Raw genomic sequence first — 11067 nt, forward strand, 5'->3', positions numbered from 1 at the left:
TGAGTTGGCACTGTACAGAAATTAACAGCCATATTGGTCTAGAAATGTTGAACTTAAGTTTTTTCCATTTGTACAGGGGTAACGCACTGTATTAAATATGTAAGGTCTTATCTACGTGGGTTTGATTACAAAAACTAATAAAGTATTCTCTAAATTAAAAAAAAAAAAAGAGCACAGACAAGGAGGGCCTTCTCAAATGCCTGTTCATTTGCTTCATCATTTTGCTCTTCATCCAAGAGCCAAACTTAGAAATATATGCGTTTTTCTTCAAAGCCAAGTGTTGCAATACATTCTGTGAGGGCATTGTAAGTTCTCCAACAATCCATTGGAGAGAACACAGTAGGAAGCAACAAGTCTGAAAGAACACAGCAGAAGTTGAGGCCCAAGGTGAGGACATTCAAGACAGCTCAGCTTCTAAGATGAATTCAGCCAGAATAGGTCACATGTATGACATCAAGCTGTTAAACTATGCACAAAAATGGGCATGTATAGTGTTTGTGGATTACCTATAAGCCCACATGGGCTGGACCAAAAGTCCAAAGTATATAAGCAGCTTATCTTGTTATTTTTTGCTCTTAAGTCTGTCTAATTTTTTAACATTGTCTTAAATAGTCCCTTTTTATGGGACTATTGTGTATTTTAATTCCTTAGGTATTGTATGAGTAAGATAACCTATGATTTGGCTGATTTTTCAAAATGTAATGTATAGCAATCACAAAGACCAAGATAATTACTGTATTTTAATGTAATTTTGTTTCACAACATATTGCCCAAACTTGAAAAGCGGAACATTAAAAGTTTACATTTAAAAAATCCTTGAATATGTTTTTGGTGAAAGTTATAATTTAGCATTCCTCCACCTGAGCATTTTCCACAATCTCTTGGCACCAAGACTTGTGGATATCACAGAACCTGACATTTTATGAGCGTGTGACTTCTCAGAACGAAGTGGTTGTGTACAATGGGAAAACTATTTTCCTTTTCTGTCCTCAGGAAAAACACCTTTCTACTACCATGTCAGCTTTAAGGTTAACAACATTGACTATGACAGCAAATTTGCCAAGCCATACTCTCAGGAATACATGGACCTAAATAAAAGGATAGTGTCTTTGGTGAGTAGAATGGTTTTTTTTTTCCTTTCTGTGCATTTCAAAAAGTGTTAAGACTCTAGCAGTCATTTTCCAAGTTCAAAATAGTTTCTAACCAGTACCTTAGTTCTAGATTGTATGAGTTAACCATGTCAGGCAGTCTTCTAAAAATGTGAACAGAAAAATATGCAAAGGGAATCCTTTTAAGAAATGCTAAGAAAAGGGTTGGGGATTTAGCTCAGTGGTAGAGCGCTTGCCTAGCAAGCGCAAGACCCTGGGTTCGGTCCCCAGCTCCGGGGAAAAAAAAAGAAATGCTAAGAAAAACAACACATAAAAGAGTTGATATTTCTAATGAAATCATCAATCACATGAATAATATACATTTGATCTCTAATATGCACAGCTAAGGCCATCTTCCCTCTCATTCAAAAATTAACCAGTTCCTTGAGGAAAAATAACCTTGCCAGTCTGAAAGATAATATGACCAAAATAAAGATCACTTTGCAAACCCTCATTGTTGGAGGAAAAGTTGTAAAACATCTGCTTAAGAATCAACTTCGGAAACCGGGAAAGGGAATAACAGTCGAAATGTAAATAAGAAATACCCAATTTAATAAAGATAAAAAAAAAAGAATCAACTTCGTGTTCATATTCACCCAGTTAAAGGTTCAACAAAGAGACCAAGTGTGCTTAGCCAGAAGCTTCTGTTATGACCGAAACTACTATAGTTAACTCAAGTAATTTCATTAGCCAGACTGAGAGTGTCAGGGGCAGAGATGACATCATTCATCTGCCATTTCTCCTAGAATCTCCTGCTAGGACATTTGAGGGCTCACTGCTCTGATGAAAACAAATAGTCTTTCCAAAGCATCCCCCTATGTACAAGGTAATAAGTTAGACTTCCTGAAAGTCCTGGTGTGTTTTTATCATCATGGAAAAAAATTGGAAAATGGAGGCATAAAACTGAGTCTTTGATTTTATAACAAAAAGGAAACAAAGCAATATAGTGCAGTGGAGGAGAAAAACATCTTCAACGAAATAATCTAGACTCAAAGAGAAAAATACTGCTTCTTTTCATTCATATGTGGAGTCTACATTTTAAAAATATATCTGAGGACATTAAAAAATGAGTATATTTTGAAAAAGGCAGAGCACTGGTGGATGGGTGGAAAGAGGATAAAAAGAATAGAGAATAGAACAAAAGAAACATATATATACATCTATATGAAAATATCATAATAAAGGTAATCACTTCTACAGTGAATACTACTAATAAAATTAATAAAATATTTTTACAAAGTGAAAGAAATCAACTCAAGGCCCTTAGCCATTCCCAAAATTACTGCTGTATTAGCTCCATGACTCTAACTGTGTAATTTCTCTTCACCTCAGCTTCTTTTCATGAACATTAGATCACAAATGCCAACACAATAAGGTCATGCAGACATAGCAAAGGATGAACTGTGGTATAAGCCAAAGTCCTATTATTTGTCAGTCTTTAAAACAGATAGTCTTAATCTATGGGTATAATGACAAGTCATTAAGAAATGGTTTAATATTATATCCACTTAACAGCATAATGGTAGGAGGCCCTCTCCTAAGATTTATGATCTGTCTAGTCAGAGGTTCTTGGTCCAACCAGGGTGCAAGGTTTTATCTTGTAGAGTGGGCCTTAAGTCATAGTTACTCCTATGGCATTCATGCCAATATTTCTAAAAATCTATTCTAAGACAGGCTCTAACTTCAGACCAATTTTTCAAATCAATTATCCCCTGCTTACTCTAGAACAATTATTCTCAAACTTCCTAATGCTATGGCTCTTTAATAGAGTTTCTTATGTTGTAGTGACCCCCAACAATAAAACTACTTTTGTGGATACTTCATAACTATAATTTTTACTACTGTTATGAATCCTAATGTACGGATCTGGAATGCAACCCCTGTGAAAGGGTCATCTGATGCCCCTCCCTAAGGGGTCATGACCCACAGGTGGAGAACCAGTGTTCTAGAGCAGTTGAGATAACTAATAATCTCATATCCTGGCCGGTTAGGCAGCAATCGTGACCTCTTCCTTCAGTCTTAAACAACTCCATTTGTGGTTTTCAACGTGTCTATTTGTAAACAGTCTATATCAAATATATGTTGCACAATGCCTTATTTTTACACTTGCCTTTCTTTATGTTTTCATTGAATATAATATTGCTTCATGCATTACAGCTATTACCATACACAACATTCATAAGTAAGCACAAGACTCTGATAATAACATGTGCGAAATGGAGTATCGAGTCATTAGAAAAATCTTGCACTCGCTACAATAATTCCTATAGACTCTCTTATCCTGACTGTCACTATAATATCCTTTAAATGATTCATTATAAAGATATATATAATATAAAATTATATATAATATATCTTATATAATGTATAAATATAACATATGACATATGATGCATGACCATGACATACGACAAGTAACATATAATATATATGTGTCTACATGTATGTATTATATAAGTCTATATATGTATATATATTCATATATATATTCGAGAGAAATGCTGCTGTGCTATGAACTATAGGGGGAAGGTCTTGACAGAGAACATTCTCACAGTTCATATTTTAAATGATGTTCTAAAAGGACAGTTAAAAAGTCTCCATGCCTTCCTGTACTACTCTAAGGTCTTCAGCAGGTATGATATACAAGTTTGATATCTAAGTGAAAAAAGTTCTACAAACAACCAACAATGGGGCAATATCTTGGTAATATAATTAGGCTTATTACTTTTCGGTATAAGTACTTATTCATCAATATTTAATCTTCAAAATGTCCCTATGTTATATAAAAAATGAGGCACTAAGAGATTAAGTTGCCCAAAGTCAAACTTTGTGATGGGGCAGGGATGGGGAGTCCTCTATTTAGAGACCACCAAAATACTACAAAATTTTGAGCACACTTCAAGTTGTAAGAAGTAAATGTGGCCAATGTGTTTGATAAATTACAATATTAAATTGCAAATTATTTTCTCCAAATAAATGCTAAGGATTTATAGGTTGTCAAAACATCTAGATAAAGCAATCAGCCAATCTTGTACGTAAAACCATTAATACAGTATCCAGGAGTTAGGTACGTATTTGCTAGCCATATAACCAGGACATTCATCAAATATCATTTTCCCTAAGCTTCCCAGAACATGCCAGGAGCATATGCTTTTTTAGATATACCCCTCTTTTTGATGCAGCCCACCAAATGACAGGTTCTGTATGGAATTCATAACATTTTAAAACATGTCATTATTAAACAATAATAGTAAAATAAATAATACTAGTTCTATTCCATTTAATACAGGTTAACGAATGTTACAACTTAAGTAAAGATTCCAACAGTATTCATTCAGCCTCAAAAAACATAGCAGAAAAAGGTTTTAACTCCAAAATCTTAAATTCAGATATTACTCTATGTCTATTTTAAAACATAATATTTATCTGATACACTAAATGTAAACCATTCTGAATTAAGATTCTAGCCATAATGGAGCTGAGATCATTCAAAATGCATCAAGAATGCAATAAACAAGGCATTATTATTTATGTTTCAAGGGGTTTAAGTTTTCTTGTGACAAGAAGTCATGACCAAGAACAATTTTGAAGAAGAAAGGGTTCATTTTAACTAACAGTTCCAGGTTATAGTCTATGATGGGGAGTCACGCTGACAGAAGCCAGAAGCAGTCAGTCACATCGCATCCACAGTCAAGAACACAAAGAAATGACTGCTTACAAAGAGATGACCGCTTGCTTGTCACTTGTTTGCCTTGCTAATCTTGATGTCTCCACCACCACACATCTCAGGATCTCTGCTCCTAGAGAATAATGCCTCCCACTGTGGACTAGGTCCTCTCAGATCAACCTACTTGATCAAGCCATTATATGCCCACAGGCCAACTCAATATAGACAACGCCTTATTAAGACAATCCTTCCCAAGTGGTTCTAGGTTGTGTCAAATTAATAAAATTAAGCATCACAGAAGATAATGTTAAAAATTGCTGCCATGCTAGCATTCTTTTTTACAACTGGAAAATAGAGATATAAGAAAGACATCCTAAATGCTCAGGACACCTTCGTCCTCAGGAACCACTGTAAAATAACCCCACTGTCACTTCACTTTGGGAATGACAAACTACCAGATTATGTACTGTCTCCTCTGCATGACTTCTACAGAATTTCTCACTTCGATACGTGTTATCTTGCAATCCTTTGTAACATGGCAAGACGGACAAAATACTTTCTGTATTTTGTGACCAGATAGGAATGGGGGAAATTTTATAGGAAAATAATAAAAAAATATTATACCAATATTCTACTAAAACTTGGCACTTAAAAACAGAGAAATTCTTTTTTTAATTATTTACTTATTTATTTTACATATATGAGTGTTTCTTCAGAGGGCATTGGACCCCATTATAGATGGTTGTGAGCCACCATGTGGTTGCTGGGATTTGAACTCAGGGCCTCTGGAAAAGCAGTCAGTGCTCTTAACCACTGAGCCATCTATCGAGGCCAAGAAATTCTTGAGAAAAGAATATAGTATGGTATTGCTGGAGAGATGGCTCAGTGACTAAGCCCAATTTACATTTGGGCTTTGATAAATTTCTACTGTACTTTTTAAAATATTCTTGATTACCACATTTAAGTCTTTGATTCTCTTTTTGTGGGGGTGAGTGTCTTTCTTTGAGTTGACTTGAGTAATTTTGAGATAAGATCTCACACTGTAGCCTAGGCCTGCTTGATGTCACTGAAATGAACAATAAAAAGACAAAATAAACAAGTCTTATAAAAGAAGCTTGAGAGGTGGGTCAATGAGAAAATACTTGCTGTTCCGGCAGAGAATGCAGGTTCCGTTCTTAGTACCCACTTCAGGAAGATCCAGGATCTGACACCCTCCTCTGGTCTACAGAGATCAGAACACAGGGACATACATGAAAAAAGGAATAAAATGACATCATATGCAGGGTGTGGCATGACCTTAGTGGTAACAGAATGTCATGGTTCCTGCCTCTGGGATAGGACCAGCGAATGTGGGCCTCCATGAGTATCAATAGTTGCCATGGGCATAAGGCTTGTTTGTATAATAATGTACATATTTTAGGTTTCTCCTTTAAGGAACGTCCTTCTTGTTAACATTAATGACCCGATGATGATCACAGACAGCAGGAGTCCAGGTGGTGAAGGTATGGCTGATGTCTCACCAAAATGGTAAATGCTGGGACCTTCAGGACAGCCGTTAAGTCTGTAGGAAAGAACTCTAAAAACATGGGTATATATATATTTTTTTTTCTCAAAATACAAAGATGCAGTATGAAGTATGAGGGGCTTTATGAATCTAAAGGAACAAAGACAGCTGCATTAATGAACCAGATTGTCAGATACCAAAGCAGGCAGATACAAAGGCAGGCAGATTCCTGAGTTGAGTGTAAGCCTTGGACACAGGCATGTGCAAACAAAGCATTATGAGACCAAAAAACAAAACAAAAAAAAAAACAAAACTCCAACAATATTATGGAGTTTTTTTCTGTGTTGGCCATCTCCTAGGCATAGAGCGTCCGTCCCTTAAGTATGCTTTGTATACCCAGTAAGAGTCTATTGGAGAAAGTTAATTTTTTCACAAAATAAATGCTTTAAATACTTTCTTCCCCTCTTATCTTTTCCAATTTCCTTTCCCTTCACATCTATCTTCAGATTCTATCTCCAATAACCCATAATTACTATGATGTTATGTGTCTTCCCTTTTTATCTCCTATGCTCACGTGTTTAGAAAAATAGAAAAACTAATATTTTTCAGTATTTTATTAAAATTGGCTCATTATATTCAGTGTCATTAAAATTGTTTATTCTGCTCAGTAATCCTCACAGAGTTTCTTCAAAGTTAATATGAAGGTCAATTGTTCTTTTCAACAATCCCAAAATATTCTAAAGTAGAGATACAGTATTTTGTTTTCAGGTGCTTCTATATTTGTGAATACCTACTGGAGTCGGGCCTTGATTAATATAGACATGAAAGAAAGAAAGAAAGAAAGAAAGAAAGAAAGAAAGAAAGAAAGAAAGAAAGAAAGAAAGAAAGAAAGAAAGAAAGAAAGAAAGAAAGAGAAAGAAAGAGAGAAAGAAAGAAAGAGAGAAAGAAAGAGAGAAAGAAAGAAAGAAGGAAAGAAAGAAGGAAAGAAAGAAAGAAAGAAAGAAAGAAAGAAAGAAAGAAAGAAAGAAAGAAAGGAGAGAAAGGAGGAAGAAAGGAAGGAAGAAAGGAAGGAAGAAAGGAAAGAAGGAAACAACAAACTCTACTAACATCATTACATATTTTATATTTGTGAAGTTTTATAACTAAGGTTTATAAAATAAAATAGGTTATAATTTTAAGAAATGTTGCCATGTAACTATCCAAAAAGTTTAAAAATTTTTTCATATTTACCCCAGTAGTTCAGTTCCTCCACCTCCATCAAAAACAATTTTTGGTAACACCTCTTGGTAAATGTAGTTCGAGAACATTATTAAAACTTTAAAATGTTAGGTATTTATTCCATTTAGAATTTCAAAACAAATAAATACACATCTCAAAAAAATGTGGTTTTCAATCGACCTCTAATTTGTTTGAGACGAAGTCTCACTCCCCATCCCTGGCCAGCCTAATTCACTTTGTACAAAGCCAGGTTCAACTCACACAGTTCAGCTGCCCCTCCCCCCCCCAAATGCTGGGATTAAAGACATGTGACACCAGGCATGCCTGAACTACTAAATTTATAATATTTAAATTTTCATTTTTCAATATTAGCTTTTTAATTTCCTCTATATTCCAGTATTCTTAGGTGTGCGGGATGCTTTAATTTGCTTGTTTTTTTTTTGTTCTATATATTTTTGCAATTGTTCAAGTTGCAATCATGTCCCCAGCATCTTTGTGTGGATGAGTACTTCACTTATTTTATGTTCGCAGCCTTCTGGGCTCCTTTGTTCCACTCTTGGTTTTCTTTGTTGGCCATTTTCTTTTTATTCAAGGCAACTCCATGATATGGGATGGGAGATGTTCTTAAATCCTGTCATCTTAACAGGGAGCAAAGGCATTCTATTTCTGTACGCCAAAGCCCCAGAAAGAAGCCTCTTGCTCTGTTTTCTACACACTGCACTGACAAGACAAAGTTTTACCCTCATTTTGCAGTTCCTTAATGGGTTTTTGGTTGGTAGGTAGGTTGGTTAGTTGGGTTTTTATTTTCATTTTGCTTTTGTTATAGCTGTTGTTGTGAGACATGGTCTCATTATTGTATCTTTGACTGTCCTGGAGCTTTCTATATGACCTGGATGGTCTCAAATCTTTACTGGCTTTTATGGAGCTACAGAAAGATTCAGAAAAGACCAGAGTCAATTTCATTCCTGGATGTCCACAGATATCTGGAGTCTTTCAAAGGGCTGACATGGGTCCTTCCATGTTTTCAGGATTTTTGTCTCACCCATGAGGAACAATTTTTTTTTTATAAAACTCAACTATGGGGGGTTGGGGATTTAGCTCAGTGGTAGAGCGCTTGCCTAGCAAGCACAAGGCCCTGGGTTCAGACCCCAGCTCCGGAAAAAAAAAAAAAAGAAAAGAAAAGAAAAAAAAACTCAACTATGTCTTCTCCTATGAGAGGCAGATCTATTGGAATTCAAAATAGAAGAGATGATTATTTACTGTTTGATGAGATCTGCATTTGTTGTCCTCACCAAGAACTCCCACACTAACTTGGCCTGTAAGGCCCTCTGAAATAATACCCCACATATTTGGGCAAATACAACGGACATGATGTTTCCTTTGTCTCCTGAGCCACAAATCCTTCAAATACACTAGTCTTTTCCTACCTCAGACCTTTGCAATTTTTATTCCCATTACATAGGAAGCCATACTGGCATCTTTATTTTTAACCTTCCGTCTTCCAGGTCTCATTCATATAGCCCTTCTTCAAAGAGTCCTTATCTGAGGCCTGAATCATTCCATCTCATTATTTTGCATTCTTCATATCAAACGTACCTCAAACTACCACACTTAAATATTTATTTCTTGGCATGCTAATCATCTGTTTGCGCCATTCAGTCACTTAAAAATATTCCTGTTTTGTTTAACATTTACTTCATAAGATAATACATTTATTGAGTAAATGCACATGTTTCAATTGCTTGTTTGCAGGGGAAAAATATAAATCAAACCTTTTGTCACTGTCAACATGATGATGTTTAGAAGGTCTATAAATGCTAACATGCAAACTATGGTAGATTCAAATCTTGTCAAGTGATGTTGAAGAGCTATTCAGGAAGTCATCCATTATACTGGAAATACAAGTGATTGAGAAAGCTATTCTTACATAAATTTCTTTTGATACTTGTTTTGTATAGCCTTGAATTCTTTTAGATTCTTATTTTTGAGAATTTCATGCATGAAAACTGTACTTATATAATTTTGACCCCCTCCACTCCCTCTCCTAACTTGCTGTGCTCCTCAACACCCTGTCAAATGCAAGACTTCCTTTTTAGCTTTGTTGGACACAGATTCACACACATATACATACACACATATATACACACACATGCACACACACATACACACAGGTGAATACACACATGTACACATACACACAAACACAAAGTCTACTTAATGTTCCTCATTTGTCCATATGTTTAGGACTGACCACTTGGAATCAGACAACCTATCAAGTCTCTTATCCATGGAGAAAATTGATTTTCCATCTCTCAGCAGTCGTTGATTGGCTATAGGTTTTCATCTAGGAGAAGGACCTCATAAAAATATCCCCCTATCCACAATTAGATGTTGAATTATACAGTCATCATGCAGGTCTTATTTAGGCAACCATATTGTTGATATTTCATAAATACAGCTTCCCTATTAATTCTGAAAATTACTGTCTTGTAACAGGCATTCTGGTCCTCTGGCTCTTAAACTTTTCCTTACCCTTCCTGTGATTTATCCCCCAAGATTTAGGAATAGAGATTGCAGTATAGATGTTTTAAGTGCGGTTTGGGCCCTAGCCCCCCACTGTCATTTGTTCTCTGCACATTGGCCAGTTGAGATCTCTGTAATAGTCTTCATCTGCTGTAAAAGGAAGCTCCTTTGAGCACGAGCAGGAGCTGCACTTACCTGTTGATATACAGATGAGTCTTTAGAACAGTTAGAAATTATATTCCTTTAGAAAGTGGGAACAATAGTTTCTCCTCTAGAGTCTGTGCTATCTCTAGCCATCTGTAGTTGGCTAGGTTCACAGTAGCAGGCATACTGAAGAGTCTAGCTAGACAACTGTCGGCTACCCACTCCCAAGGTACCCATTGTACATTGGGGATACCTTAGTGGAGCAGTCTTGTAGCTCCCAGGCTTCACAGCTAGGTGGGACCACCAATCGCTTCTCTCTGCAGGTGCTTATACAGCACCTTCAGATACAATGAGAGCTACTTTTCAGAGAGGAGGCTTCCAGGTCAGGTCAAATTTGATCCTTCCAATTTCTACATCCAAAGTAACTAGTGGCTGCAGCAATGGGCTCCTACCCTCAAATTCAGGGAGACAACCAATGGCAATGAGTATAAGCTATATTGTTTGGGAAGTCTCTTGGAGCCTCCTAACAACTCAAAAACAAGAGAGAGAGAGAGAGAGAAAGAGAGAGAGAGAGAGAGAGAGAGAGAGAGAGAGAGAGAGAGAGAGAGGATAAAGAAAAAGGAAAGGTTTCACATGCCTATGACTACAAACGTGTTAGATAGTCTAGAGCTTTTGGGGGTAGAGCTACATTATCACCCCATGTGAATGTAACTCCAATATTTATAGTTTAGGTAAGCGGGCTGGAGAGATGGCTCAGCCGTTAAAGGCTAGGCTCACAACCAAAAATATAGTTTAGGTAAGCTTATTAACTGCTTTTTCCCTGTGGCTTTTTCAAACATTGTTAGTGTTATTTGTTCTCCTCC

General features: G+C 36.2%; 1 protein-coding gene across 2 annotated transcripts in view; it reads left to right on the forward strand.

The window, feature by feature from the left end:
• Tmprss11c (transmembrane protease, serine 11C) overlaps positions 1–11067 on the forward strand; it is a 58448-nt gene that overhangs the window by 15520 nt on the left and 31861 nt on the right. For both annotated transcript variants that reach the window (NM_001412525.1, NM_001003979.2), the window contains exon 3: positions 994–1112. In NM_001412525.1, coding sequence (NP_001399454.1) covers positions 994–1112 — 119 coding nt within the window. The remainder of the gene's footprint in view (positions 1–993; positions 1113–11067) is intronic.

The sequence above is a fragment of the Rattus norvegicus genome, chromosome 14, assembly GCF_036323735.1.
Source record: "Rattus norvegicus strain BN/NHsdMcwi chromosome 14, GRCr8, whole genome shotgun sequence".
NCBI classification, from domain to species: Eukaryota; Metazoa; Chordata; class Mammalia; order Rodentia; family Muridae; genus Rattus; species Rattus norvegicus.